The 15,692-nt window shown below is 37.4% G+C and overlaps 1 protein-coding gene across 2 annotated transcripts; it reads right to left on the bottom strand.

Annotated features, from left to right (window-relative positions):
* Positions 1 to 1,349: 1,349 nt before the first annotated feature.
* Positions 1,350 to 14,895, bottom strand: LOC134538349 (uncharacterized). Of its 2 annotated transcripts, XM_063379592.1 has the most exons (3): positions 14,817 to 14,852; positions 14,552 to 14,744; positions 1,350 to 10,524 (listed from the first exon to the last, which is right to left on the bottom strand). In XM_063379592.1, the coding sequence occupies exon 3, from the start codon at positions 9,735 to 9,737 to the stop codon at positions 8,886 to 8,888; it is 852 nt and encodes a 283-aa protein (XP_063235662.1). In that variant the 5' UTR covers positions 9,738 to 10,524; positions 14,552 to 14,744; positions 14,817 to 14,852; the 3' UTR covers positions 1,350 to 8,885. The 2 variants fall into 2 exon arrangements, with proteins under 2 accessions (XP_063235662.1, XP_063235661.1); XM_063379591.1 differs by lacking the exon at positions 14,552 to 14,744 and having other exon boundaries at positions 14,817 to 14,895.
* Between the last annotated feature and the right edge of the window lie 797 nt (positions 14,896 to 15,692).

The raw sequence follows: 15,692 nt of genomic DNA, 5'->3' as shown, positions 1-15,692 counted from the left end.
AACAAGGCGGTTTTTCAGAAACAAATCTTCATAATCAGTTCATAAAAAAAATACGAAATAATGAAATTGTATACAAAAAAGTCTGTACTTAACAAAAGATTCCTTTGGAAACCAGTTGCCAAGAAAAAGTCTGTAAAACTAAAATATATATTTTTTTTTTGTAAATATTGTAACTTTGTACACCCCATGCAAAGGTTATTTTTGCATATAATGAAATAATTATTTTGAGATAATACTGAGTATTCCTTACGAAAAATTAGCGCATAATTTTATATTTTAATTATTGTTTCATTCAAGGATGATTTTTTTTACCATGGAAAAGGTACTCTAATATTCAATAATTGGAGTTTATTTTGTTTTATCATGCTTATTAAAAGCGCAATTAGTACTGGAAAGCTATTCAGTTCAGGGAAAGGTTTATTGGAGGTACTGGGACAACACAAAGCATAAATGCCCTGGATAATAATCCGAACCCAGTATTACTGCGAACACTATTTTGTAGTGAGACACTTGTTTTCACGCAGGTGTGGAAATTTACCAATACCTGTAATTTTGTAATTTTGCACGAATATTTCGGTTCCATTTACACACACACACATACACACACCTACACACACCTACACACACACACACACACACACACACATATATATATATATATATATATATATTGCAGTGTACATTTTAGCTGTTCTAGAAACAGGGTAATACGTACGGAACCAAGAGCTCGTATGACATTTGCGTTTGATCTTTGACTCCGATCCACTGTATTTCATACGCCAGCCATGGTGCAAATGTGGCTGTAAACCTTTTGGTCCAAAACATTACACGGACCTACAATTTAAAAAAAAATAAACTTGCTCCAAATATATTATAATGATTTTAAATGTCGTTATTAAAAATATTTATGTATATTGTACCATTTCGAGAAAAAATGTAGTAATGGGTTTGTAGTACATACATTATACTAATAGTTCTTTGTTATATGTTTATATATACAGCTCATTAATCTCTGGTCAATGTAGCCTTTTTAAAATGAATATTTGTAAGTTAACTGGGTTATGATTTATTACTTAGACTTAAAGGCATTTTTTTTAAATTCCTGATTAAATGTTAAACTACGAAAAAATATATTTTTATATTATTAAGCCTATTAAAGCCATTATGGGAGTCTTCACTTTAATGAATAGCAGTTAAGATCGTTTAATGTTATTGCTATACTTACTTCGTCTATGATTACAATGGACTCAACAAAGTCACGAGAGATATTATTTACATTCACAGGTCCTTAATAAATGTATACACATCAAGAAATTATGTACGACCTTAAAGGTAAAAAAAAGGCAGCAAAAATTTCATATTTATTTAATCTACATACATTTCATTAAACAAAATTTTTACTTTGATACAAATAATAATTATTACAATTGTTACTATAACTGTTTTAGTTTAAACTTCTAGCAGAGGCATATAAATTACCTTTCTAAATAAAAAAATTTTTAAACAAGAATCATGAAACAGATGAGTTTTGCGTAATTATTTACAATGCATTTGATCTGCATCAAACTGTACATAGTATACATTTCACGTTTTTAACCAACATTCGATAGCAATGTATGTACCTCTATACCTTTATTTAGTGCTTTGGATAATGAAACCAAGAACATCAACTTTCATCTTTAAATGTGTTTAACGCCTAATTCAAAAGATTAGCAAACATATTATGTTAATATTTTAACAAGCAACAACTTTTTCATGTGACATGAGTACACAGCATCTAAATGCATCTAAATACTGATTTACTGGACTTCTAGTACATAATTTGAGATAAATCGTATTTTCTATATTCATTTATAAACAATGCTCATATTTAAGAGTGGAAAGAATCTATATGACACAGAGTTGAACGTAGCTAATTAAGCAGAAGTAATTTAAGTCAAACCGCTTATTTCCATGGACATGAGCTTACAACAGAGTTTTCTTAAGAATATCTAAAGGACTAGCTGCCCGACCCGGCTTCGCACGGTTGTATAAATGGGGGGAAAAATGAAACCAAATCTCTTATTTACAGTTATAATAAATTAAATAAAATGAAAATTAATTAATTTTGACAAAAACTTAATACAATGTTTTGTAATTTACCGAAGAAAAAACGAATAGCACCGATGGTTTCCCGACTCTCGAGCACGCAACGTTGTCATGGAGACGAAGTACCCACTGTTTCCCGGGCTTAAACACCAATCAACATCGATAATCAGTTTATTATTAATTATAAATTATTAAGACCATTAATCGAAATAAAAACTATCATATCTCTCAAGTTGGAAAAACTTACACATAAATGCCAATTTTCATCGAAATCGGTTGACTTGGTGAAGAGTTCACTGGAAACAAACATCAGGACACTGGATTTATATATATTAAGATTTTCACTGTTGCAAAGCGAATTTCAACAGACACATCCTTCGTATGAGAACGTAACTGTTAATAGCAAAATAATTATCTGACACTGGGTTTTTGCTATCAGACCTTTCAGTATTCATTGGCAAGCATGCCAACTTTGCGACTACATGAAGCCTTGATGAAGCTGCTAGGAACTGTCTGGAGATGGTACGCAATGATGTTGAAGTTACTTTCTACTTAAACGTCTCCATATTTCCACGCTCAAAACATTACAACAAGGTGATTGGCCATGTCTGATGATGATTAATAATCATTGGTTATAGTTCCCGGCGTCTAAACACACTCACTGCCACAAAATAAAGGACTCTTTAACTTGTATCCACAATGCAAGCACTACATTTTGCCCAGCTTTTTTTGGTGGGGGGGGGGGTTGTGGTTCCTAATACATGGAGTAGTAGAGTATCAGCTGGATAAAACGTGACTTCAAGCAGAATCTCTAATTATGGGCAGGAAACATTCTCGTGTTTAATGACCTCCAGGATTGACTCCACAGTGTTCTGCGTAATTGGAAAAATGCCACATGTTCATTGGCTGGTGACTTATCAGACCTATTCACTGGTTAGTCTATAATTCAAAAATTCTCTGGTCGATGGTTTCTCATTGGTCCACAGTATACTCCGCATAAACTGTGAACCAATAGCGGACAAATTACAATGACACAGGGTGAGGCATAGGAACCAAGTGTTTTTTTTTTTGATTGAGTAGTACTCAAAAATTATCTGTTCGATGGTTTCTCATTGGCCCACAGTACTCCGCATAAACAATGAACCAATAGCAGACAAAGTACATTGACACAGGGTGAGGCATAGGAACCAAGTGTTTTTTTGTTTGGGTAGTACTCAGCCATTAGAAAAATGGAGGGCCGCGCGGTTAGTTACAATATATTTCTTGACTCAAAAGCATTTCACTTTCAGTTGTCATCATGGAGCCGTGGTCGTTAGAGCAACGCATATCTACATATGATTATTTCGTTAGGAGTGGCGAGCCGATGACTGCGGTACGTACAGCGTGAATTCTGCCAGAGATTCAATATCAATCGATATGACTCTGTTCCCACCAGAGACGCAATCTTACGCTGGGTTAATAATTTTTGAACAGGAAGCTCAACAATAGCGAAAAAAAATTTTTCCATCCTACCATCAACATACTGTGCGCACTCCAGAGAGAACGTTGGAAAAAGGCTAGACAAGCCATACTGCAAAGTCCACGCCGCTCTGCTCGTTGTCATTCATCTAAACTTCAAATTCAGCAGTCGTACTGTAAGATGGATTTTTTTGCACGGCGGATTACGTTTTCACCCATATAAAATAGCGGCTGTACAGTAATTGAATGTAAGAGATCAACTCCCAACGCTGGAATTTCGCACAGCAAATGCTTGAGCTTTATGAGCAGAATGAAAACATGTTGTTGACAAAGAGTGGTGAAACCCATTTCCAACTTAATAGGTCCGTCAACAGACAGCATTGTTGGTGTTGGGCTGACGACAATCCGCGAGACTTGCATGGAAAACTGCTTTATAGCCCTAAGGTAACCGTTTGGTGCGCGGTGGGTATATTGGGCGTCATTGGTCCTTTTTTTTTATTTTTTTATTTTTTAAGAAAATGGGATTACCAATAAATACTGTTACATCTGAGCGTTACATTCATATGTTGAACACCTTTCCCATACCTGATGTACAAAGAAGAGGTGTGGATCTTCAAGATTTGTGGTTTCAATACCGCCAGAGCATCTACGGCTGTTCTTCGTCGCCTGTTTCCTAACCGTCTCATTTCGATATTCGGTGACGTTTTATGGCCTTCTCAGTCCCCTGACTTGTCCATGTGTGATTTTTTCCCCATGGGAATACCTCAAGTCACGTGTTTACGAGGCCAAACCTCGTACGTTAGATGAATTGAAGGGAAGCGATCCGTCAAGAAACCACTCGAAATAACAGAGACTTGCTGGAAAGAGGCCAACTTTCGTGAATGACTTCAACAATGCATCAACGAAAACGGACAATGGACGCCATGTGTAGTTTTCCGTTCGTGAATATTTTAAAATGCTTAGTTCTAACATATGTAGTTCTATCAGTGAATTATGTTTAGAGCAATAACTAACACCATTATTATTATTATTATTATTATTATTTTAAAAACACCTGGTTTCTCTGCCCCATTCTGTATATGTTTATCAATTTTAGCCTACCACGAAATGAATACGATCTCTATCCACGGTCTCTATCCACAATGCATGCACGACCACCTCTTGGCCTATGCTAAATTTGGAGAAAGTTGATCATATCTACGTGCGTTTTGACTGATGCGATGAAATACTTAAGATTGTAACATACTGAAGTGCAAGGGCATTGAAATACAGTCACTGACACAAGACGATCTTCGTAACCCTTTTCACCAAAGTTGCAAACTTGACAAAAAAAAAGTATGTTTTTTTTTTTATCAAAAACGAGGGACGATTATACGCGCTTCGCGTACTTGATATCGGAAAGGTATTTCCGCGACGTGATGAGGCGAAACTAAGCATGGTTTGATTCATATATGTCATAAGCATATCAGCTGCGTTTGCCGCTGTCCAACAGCAGGAATGTCTGTATGCACATATTAGCTTGACTGACCTATCACGAGTGCAGATACCGCATACCACGCATATCGTTTATCAGATATAAACCGGAAGAGAAACTGGAACGAGAAAGATTCTGTTGGAAACGTTACACTAGTAATTGAAATGTTTACTGCAGCTAATGTTCATTTTCCACTAGACTGTAGAAAACTAACATTCATAATTTTTCAACTGCATGTCTAACATTCCTACATTTCACACACGAACATTTAAACGTAATATACGTGGATACACAAAGTAACTGATATAGATGAAGCCAGTACATGGGTCATGTTATGTATTTACTTAAAGTTTTTTTTTATATCAGCCACACTTTTATCTTCGGTGTAATTAACATATTACTCAATTATTCCTAAGGTATTTATTCAAAACTTTTATTTTTACCGCTCATACTTACATATGCATAAGGCTGTTATTTACCTCGTCAGTGTAAAATTACCTACAATCGGTAACTCAACTATTGCAAGTAATTGATCTCAGTCAATTGTATTAACAGTCAATGTTAATTAACTATTTCATGGGATGCCATTATTTAACACAAGGATAACCACAAACCAAAGTCTGTGGTTCGCATTAAAAAAAAATTGTAAAGTAGTTTGTTGTAGTTGTTGCCTATAGTTGACTCATGAGAAGCAAGATACAAAAGTTGCTGGGTTGAAGAGAAACTTTTTTAAACTGAACAAAGCACCGAAATAAATACACTTGCAGCTACGTAGACTAAGGCGATGATTGAATTTAAGTTCACAGCTATGTACTTAATACCCGCGTACTTTTTTTATTGCCTTTGTGGTGAACTAGAACCATTTGAACTTGTATTTTCCCCCCCCTCTACGAATGTAACATGTTGATAATATTTTTGTTTATATAAATAATTTCAATTCTAGCACAAAATTTAGCTGAAAATAGTAATTTTTAACACTAAATAGTAATATGTCAATATTGTTGTGTTTATACGTTTGTTTAATAAATTACGATTATTATAATATAGTAGGCCTATTATGTACATGTGTTTGCTGAAACTTCCTACAAACCTGTAAACATTTAAATTAATTTTTCATATGTTGATTCACGTAAAAAAAAAATACAGTGAAAATGATTTAACGAGGCTTTTAATTGCTTAAGTTTGCTGTGATATAAAACATACAAAACATATCTTCAAAACAGCAACATTCATTTACTTGCAAGTACGTGAGTAGATAATAAATTTCGTTTAAGGCCCCGTCTACAACAGTCCGAAGCTATGGGCGTTACGTATCCTTATCCTAATGTGAAAGACGTCACATTGTCGCACGGAAAACTGCCTGTCTACATTTGCTATGTCGTATGTCTTATGTCTGAATCCATTGATTTCTATAGTAATCACTAGAGTGCATTATATATATCCCCAAAATGGGTGTGTTTTTTAATGGTTTTTGTTTATTGTTTTCATGAATTGTAAATGAGTATGCAACTTAGATTTGAATATTAATTTAACTTGTGAAAGTTTTAAGAGTTCAATAATATTTAGTTATTTGGTAAGGCAGAAGTAAATGCTAATAATTAATTATAATCACACTGACAATATTGAATTCGTGAGTCCGGCCTTTGAAAAAAACAGCGGTCGCAAACGGACAGCACTAACCAATATTTCGTCTTGGTCTTCTGGGCTTCCTGTCCCTACCACATCGTCCGTTATTTTCTGTTTGTCTTTTTTTTTTTTTTTTTTTAACGGGAACCGAACACAGCAGATATCATGAGTGTTCTTCAAAGGACACAGGTTGGGACAAAAAGTTGAAGCTGACCAATGTATTCGGCCCATCGCCCGCACACCACCCATGACGTCAGAGGGTCACGTGGACCAATCAGCGATCAGTGTCCGTCTGACAACAAATTTAGCACCACGCCATTGTGGACCGGCCTTTACTTGCGCGCCTGCGTAGGACAACCCTCGTGACGTCACTTCCCGGGGAAAGCACGTGCTACGTTCCAGTGAATACAGACACGTCCTAAGCACATTATACTTGCCCAAAGGTATGTCAGCCCCTATCACTGTGCTTTTAAACGGGCACATACTTTCCATTTCCAACGCTCGATTTCCGCCGTAAGCGCCATCCTTGTTTCGGAGTGCCCTGTTGCCAGATGTACACCATAGAGCATAACAGTTGTAAAGACATCTTTGTCATCTACTGAAAATTGTATAAAATTTGTCTGAAAACATTATGTTATGTGAAGTAAAATTTGAATGTGAAATTTGGAAAAACACGTTCCTGTAGTACTTCATCAAGGGCACCATATGTTCTTTAAATAGTTCATGCAATGGAGAATTTGGATTTAATGCAGTTTTTTTTTATATACGCCATTGTAGTTTTGCACTGTTTCAAATGCAAAATTTCCGAAAATCAAATAAATAAATAAATAAAAATAAATTATATATTATTTATATATAAATATCACTCAACATGATCAAACGAGACATTTAAAAGAGAAGAAAAATCGTATAAAATCGATTTGACAGTATAAATATATATTTATAGTGCATAAATTAAGTTTAAATCTATTTAAGTCCTTATTCTTTGTGTTTCAGTAATAATAAATCACTCAGGAACTTTCGTCACTCAAAAGTACACAAACCGCATCATTTTCATGGCTTTTACCATGTAAGGGGTAGTATCGTAAATAATTTTGCTTCTAAAATTTGGTATTTTTGCTCATGATAATAAATAAATTTATTATTTAATTATAATAAATTATTTAAAAGATTTTATCAAAATAGTAAGTGTTTATTTACTAGTTTTCATAAACTTTAAAGCCAAGGAGCGATTTATATAGCTTTAGCAGCAAAACTCTTAATTTTTAGGATATATTTCATTAATGTAAAAAAATGTGGTGGTCTTAAAATCCTAAATGTTGAGTTTTTTTAGTGCTTTGGAAAAATCAAATTGTTATTTATTTAGCATAAAGAGATCTACGTACAATCGATTAGTTCAAAACTGTAAACCACGCTATTCCATTCTTTCAATTCATGCTATAATTGGAATAAAAATTAGCATTTAAGGTTTTAAAAAACATTAAGAAAACTCTTATACAACTGATAAAAATATTTTCATGCAATCAATTGTAGTAAAATATGAATTTATTTAGAATCACGAGTAAAAACGAAGAAACTGGAGAAACAAAATTTGCAGCACAGTTCACACGGCAAATTAGGCCCCACAATCTTGAATTTTTCCATATTTTTGTTATAATTCTAATTTCGAGCTATTTTTTTTTTCAATTTCTGGCATATCTGTAGATAAATTATATATCCCAGATATTATTTACCTTGCTGCAACCACACATTTACCAACAGGCTCTATTATGTGAGGAAATAACTTATTATTTCACTTGGGCGACTACAACTATCATGAAAATCTCACAATTTTACAAGTATTGATTTCAACAATTTAGCCAAAGCTAAGTCCTGTGTCATGTCAAACAAAAAAATAAAATAAAAAATAACACGGAAACTTTAGCGGTATCAAAATATTTGAAACTGTATAATGGCGAGGTTCAGAAATTTGCGGTTTCAGTAACTTCTGGGCTGGACTTAAATAATCTTCTACTCACTCGGGCAAACGCCAAATGCCCATTGGCTACTGACTCGCGACACCTGTTAACTGGATTGTCTGCGATCCGATACTTCATATGCTGAGGATTTTCAACCGGCTCAAGAGTCCTCCATCAGGTAAACTGCGAGCCGATCCCAAAAGCAGAACGAAGGTGAACGTGTTTTGGTTTCTTAACCTATCAGGAAATGGAACCCGCGACGAGGAGATCACGCGTCTCGTTTACAGAGGTGGCGCCGGCTGCATCGGGAGGAAGGGGTAGTACTGCCCCAGTCGCTGGCACGTGCGGTAGGAGTTGGCGTCTTTCTGGCCGAAGTAGTAGGGCACGCCCTCGTACTCGGCGACCTGCTGCTGCGACCTGGGGTCGAAGTACTGCAGGCCCTGGTGAGGGGGGAAGCCGTACACCTGCAGACCCGGGGGAGACATGCCCGGGACGGGAGGAAGAGCAGCCTCCTGCGAGGACGCGACGTCGGCCGTCCAGTCCCGGACGTGCGCGGGTCGCCGCCGCTGGGTCTTCTCTGCCGGGGGCTGCGGCGCCCTCTGCAAGTACTCGGGCTGGAACTGACCTACCGGAGGTGGACGACCCCGAGAGCTTCCTTGGTGGCCGTCGAGCCTCGCCGACGGACTCCCGGAGGCGAAGCGCGAACGTTCGGACGACGCGAGGTCCTTCCCGGACGAACCGCCGCCGCGCTTCCCGGACAGATGATACGCTGCTTCCCTGTTCTCGGACGACTCCAAAGTTTCGCCTCTTGCTCTGCCGGAACCGGGCGCGGGCATCTCGGCGTAGACCACGCCCGGGACGTTGCTGGAAGAGGTCTGGAGAGCGTGGGTCGGCTCGCGTGATTTTGGAAGGGGCGTGCCGTGCAAAGTCCTGAGGCCACTGTCTTTGGAAGTGCTTGTGGTAATAGGCACGGTAGAAGATTCCCGAGAAGGGACAGTCTCGCGGGGAAATTCGGGAAAATTATTCACGTTAGTTCGCGAAGTTACCAAACGAAGCGGGGGAAACGGGAGAGACCTTTCCATCGGATGATTTTGGGGTAGAACTTTCCGTTTTTTTCCATGCTGGTGGATCATGTGACGCTTCTTTCTCGTCAGGAGAACTTTCGTGGTGCGACTGCTGGGGTGTGGACGATGGTATGTGGCTGGATGCCGGCATTGTGGTTGTCTGCTCTTCCGAAGCCTGGGGCCTGTAAGTCCATGAAGGGTCCGGGTGGTACGTTGGCCGGGACGTGAACGCAGCCAAGACTTCGTCCTTCCCTCGATCTGTGTAGTTCACGACGCTGTTCAGCTCGCCGACTTGGCGTATTATTACCGACATCTGCGTGTCGGGCGATGGCTTGTAGAAGTCGTGGACTCGGGCCAGGTCATGCGTCTGTCTTTGGGTTTTCGGAGTCGTTGCTGTCGTTGCTGTCGTTGCGGGCGCCACGGACGATTCTTGACTCGAGTACGGCGGACCAGGTATCAGATGAAGGTCTGGAACCGACTCCGATTTTGAATCTTGCTCGTGGGATGTCAGGAAATTTGAGTGACTTTCGGGCGAGGGCGAAGTTGTGGTTTTTGGACTTGGAGCGGACGTCTCGAGAAAGTCCGAGACGAGCTTCAAGGACAACTCGCTCTCGTTTTGCACAGGTTCGAAACTGCTGTGCGGCTGTTGGTCTTCGGCTGTGGTCAAACCCTGAGGCGAAACTGTGAAGTTTGGAAGACTTGGCACGGTAGGCGGCTCCCTGTCTGCGACAGAATAAGTGTCGACAACTTCGGATGGATCACCCAAATATTGCATTATTTCCTTTATGAAGTAAAATGGACTGAAATGCGTTGACTTCTCGCTGGTTGCCGCTTCCAGTATCGCCAAAATCAAAATCTGCAACAAAATGTTTTTTTTTTTTTTTAAACATTACACCAAATTATGGGCTTTGCAATCATTGAGGTTCTGTTACTCCTTTTTATACTCCTCAGCTTCTTTCAAGCAAATTCATTCGGCATTCATACAATAGAGACGCACTAGTGTGAAAGACTTCAAAATATTTTCTTGCTTCAAGAAGCGAGCTTTCAAATGTATCGGAATGTGTTTACTTTGATTACAGATAGTTTCTTTAAAAATAATTTTAATACTGTGGAAGCAGCAATAGTCGACAGTACCAAGGATGGTTAAGCTCAAAATCAAATAGAAGGTAGAGGTGCTGCATATTAAATGAATAGTATTATTTCTTTCGGAAGCACATCGTAAAAATTGTCACTACTACAGAACTCACCAGTCATGACATTATGTTTATTTTTAGTATGGAAGGGAGGTTAACATGATTTTTAAAGTGTCTCCGAATTTTATTCCGATGGCCTTAATTAATGAAACTAACACATAAACTCACATACTAAAATTAATCTGGTCAGTGTGTAAATTGACAAAAAAAAAACCTGCTCACATGGGGGAACAGAACCATAGCCCTCTTATCACCTAGTTGGTTTAAGGGGGGAGATATAAACCAAAAATGCCATATTTTTCAACACTTTTTAGGCCTTAGTCATTTTTTAATCTTTTAATATTGAAAATTGTGCATTGTTAAGCTGTAGTCATACAGAAAATAAATAAATAAAATACTAAACACCAATTACTTCCAAGGGGAAACTATTCATAGCAGCTACTTAGCTTCAAGCCTTGCACTTAGGCTAATTATACACTATGCTTTAACGAAACCCAATTTTGAAATTTAAAAAATAAAGAAATTTTTATGGCGTAAAAACAATTGAAACCAAGATGGCATCTTTCGATTCCTACTCCCCCCCCCCCCCCCCTTCTCCTTGAACCTCCTGGTAGTACTTGGCCACTGAGTCGAGAATTGAAACATAGCAGGTACTGAAAAATAAATAAGAGTGTAAAAATATAGACTACTTGAAAAATAAGATGGTAGATTATTCAAACGGAATAAGTAAGCACAGTGGTAATATACTAGGTTCACGTTAGAGTGGATTGTTTTCTAACCCCGGTGTAGTCATCCTGATTGAAAAAATTTCGTGAGATCCTGAGGTCACAGCCAAACATAACTATGCACCAGTTCGTCCACCATTTGTTTCTAAACCACGAGGCATAAAGGGAGATATTTTTCATCTAGTACATTTGCCTCACAGGAAGGTACTACCGATACGTTTTATACACCAATTTAAGGCCCAATATAGCGACAAACATCAATTCACCAAACTTCTTCAAACCAAGAGACCAACTTGCACCATACTGCATTGTAAATTGGTTTTTGTAAAAGGGAACCGAAATATTCACGTAAAGTTACAGAAATTTGTAAATTTGTACATTCGTATGAAAACAACTGTATCCCTCCAAAATAGTGTTCCTAGTAATTCTGGGATCTGATTCTTCTCGTCCATTCATGCTTTGTTGTTGTCCTAGTACCGCCAATAGTAAAAGTTATTTGTAAACCGTTCCCTGAATAGGTTCTCAGTACTAATTGAACACAAAATAAAGCTTAAATATAAAATATTCTATTAACATTTCCATGTTTAAAAAAAATTATGCTTGAATGAAACATCAGTTAGGATATAAAATTATGCACCAATTTCGAAATAAATACCCATTATAACACAATAACTGACTCAGTCGTCGCAAATAAATAAAAAATCTATGGAAAGGATGGAACTCAACTATACATATATTTTGATAATTAGGAACTTATATATATATATATTTATATATATATTGGATGTCACACACAACTCTCTCCTCGTTGTCAGCACCCTGGGTTCGTTTGTGCCTTGATAATTTTTTTTTTCTAATTATTTTTCCCCAAGTTTCTCTGTACTGTGTATTCATTTAACATTTTGAATCGACTGATTTTGATTTTTTTTTTCTTTTCTTTCTGTGTGCTTGTGTATTCATCCTTCTTGCTCGTTCTTGTGGTTTCTCCATGACATACATTGAAAACCAACAAATGGCGTATGTCCATGGAAAAAAAATTAATCAATCTTCTCAAGTGCATAAATAATTAACAGAACATAGCGTTATCGTATTCTATCTATCTTTAGAACCATTTTTTAATTACCGCTATACTTGCAAGCCATCAGCATACCGCATGAATGTCAGACTACATGTTATAATTATCTTCTGTGATAAAAATATATTAAATAATTTTTAGCAAACTAAGTGTAGAAAAATGATTGCTTCAGAGAAGAAAATTGATATGTATAAAACTAACTGGATTATTAGATAACATTTGAGTTAAAAAATTATATAGGTATATAAGATTTTCCCCTAGTTTTTATTTAGTCAAGCCAGCTTTCGGTTTTACACTGAAAGCATAATAATTATTTCATTTTTATGGAATTAGTTTGCTCGAAAGGCTACTTCTTACATTTATTTAGTTTGGACACAAGTATTCTGAATGAATACTTAGGTACTAAATGTAAAATGATGTTATGTAAAATTGGCACAAGTGATCGTAATCAACGTCACTAGCACGACATTCACACCTACACTGTACATGGCACAGAAACATTCATATAAAATGACATATAATTGTATATGTGTACATTTACAATAAAACAACCGTATCATCACACGGTTATTTTTGCAAATATGCAATACGTTTTTTGAGATAACACAGAGCATTTCTTTACAAAAATTGGCGCTTAAAATTATATTTTATTTGATGTTTCACTAAAAGATATATTTCTGAAACCATTGTAAAAAAATTCGAATATTTAATAAACGGAATTTGTTTTATTTTTATTAAGCTTATTAACGTGGAAAGTGAATACTGGAAAGCTATTCAGGGAAAGGTTTACAAATAAAGTTAACTGCTGTAGGTACGTGGACAACACGAATCATAATGCCCTGGTAAGAATCCGAACCCAATAATACTGCGAACACTATTTAGCAGCGATATAATTGTTTTCATGTTAATGCACAACGTTAAAAATATCTGTAATTTAAATGAATACTTCTGTTACATTAAAAAAATATCAACTACTGTGTATAAATGAAAAGATAATAAAATAACTAACACATCGTGTGGAGCCAAGCTTTAAGAGAACTAGTAGATACTTTAAATTATTTTGCTTCATATTATTTCGTTTTTGTGCTTGGTTTTAATTAAATTCATAATATAACCATGTTTGATTGCGAAAGATTTATTTCACCAAACGACGGATTTCATGAACTTAAAGCCGATTTTGTATGTCAGTCCTAGCATGTAGGCATACTCGTGTGATGTACATAGTTTTAGATTAACCCTTCTCACGCAGGCATATTTTAAACTTTATTTCTAGTACATATCTCATTTTAGAAAATATATATCATTCCCCCAAAACCCTGCTGAGCTCGTATTTCTATGGTTAACCGGAATACCTGATATTTATTGATTTAATTAATGATATTCTAAAACATAAATAAATTCAAGACAAAGACACACGAGCGGTTATTCCTAGGGACACCTGTATTTCGCGAATACATTTCGTGTCAAGGTAATTCACAAAACACTGTAGCTTTTTCTAAGAGTCATGGAAACTTGTGAGGGTGCAGCAGTACGGTGACCACATTATCATTGGCCCCGTCAAGAGCGGGACGACACCTCTCACCGACCTCAGCCAATAACCACAGGAGAAAAGCTACAGTATTATGTGAAATATCTTGACACGAAATGTATTCGCGAAATACAGGTGTCCCTAGCTTATTCCTCAATGCGTTTCACGTGTATCCACGATTAGTAAAAAAAAAGCCTTTAGTAAACAATAAAATAGGATTATATTGCGATTTTTTAAAAAATAATTTTATGGAATAAAAACACGAAATGATATAATGAGAGTAATGTAGGGCATCGCCCCCTTAATACGGTGGTCGGGTCCACTCGACCCACGTGACTACACAAAGACGCCCGCGAACTCACCACACAAGCACCGGACGCGCGCGCCATCTTGTCCCGCTCCGGGATGATGATGACGCAGATAACAATAACAAAGCGACGTGAACGCGTGACTCCGGGAACGGACGTCGCGCCGCGGTGTCGTAGCGGCGAACTGGAGCACTTTGGGCCGCACAGCTGAGTCGCTGGGCGATGCTCGGAGCCGATAGCACGAGTCCTGTAGGGGAGGGGATGAGTAGGGTGAAACATTTTGAGGTTAAGGGACTCGTGGGCGTCGGTGCTCACGTACCTCTTGTCAAGTCGGACGCTTCGGCCTCCTTCGGTCTTCTCCGGCGGCGTCCGTAGCAGTGGGGGAGGGGGCGGGCCAGCTCTCGCGGACTGACCGAAAAGCAGGCGTGTCCAACCGAAGATGTTTACCACGTTCGCGGACGAAACGGACGTGCCGTGGCGACAGTAAACTCCGCGATTGTTATCGCCCGAGAGGCACAGTAGAGTGAGAAAGGAAAAGGGGGGGGGGGGGAGATTTCGCGAAGAATTAACGGCCAAACATCACGTTCTTACCCAGCGCCCCCCTTCACACCCCAGCGCCCCCTCCCTCCCTCCCTCTCTTCTACAGTCTACAATCCATACAGTAAATAAAGTAATGAGTGGATACTCAGTCCTATCACATTTCTTTCCTCCGTAGTCGCTGCACAAGATCGCAAACTTTGCATTGGTTTGAAATAAGATAAACGTTTCATGTTACTAAAAAAAATTATAAGTAATTTTGCAATAAATAATTTACATAGGCCTACGTATCAAAATTTTTTTTGGAACACTAGGATTTTTGTTTTGTAATATATACATTTTTTTTAATTGAACACAAATATTTATTTGAAATTACAGATATTTGTAGATTTGTACATTTACGCGAAAACAACTACAAAATAGTGTTCGCAGTGATACTGGGTTCGGATTCTTACCCGGATATAATTTTCCTTTGTGTTGTCCCATTTAAAGTTATTTGAAAACCGTTCTCTGAATAGCTTTCCAATACTAACTGAGCATATTTCTAAGCACGGTAAAACAAAATAAAGTAAAATGGTTGAATATTAGATTATCTATTAAATGGTTTTTTAAAAAATAATATGCTTGAATGAAAATAAAATATAAAATCAGGCCCCAA

This window comes from Bacillus rossius, chromosome 13 (genome assembly GCF_032445375.1).
Source record: "Bacillus rossius redtenbacheri isolate Brsri chromosome 13, Brsri_v3, whole genome shotgun sequence".
Lineage (NCBI taxonomy): Eukaryota > Metazoa > Arthropoda > Insecta > Phasmatodea > Bacillidae > Bacillus > Bacillus rossius.
The sequence above is the reverse complement of the archived record's forward strand: the minus strand, read 5'-3'. Positions and strand labels throughout refer to the sequence as shown.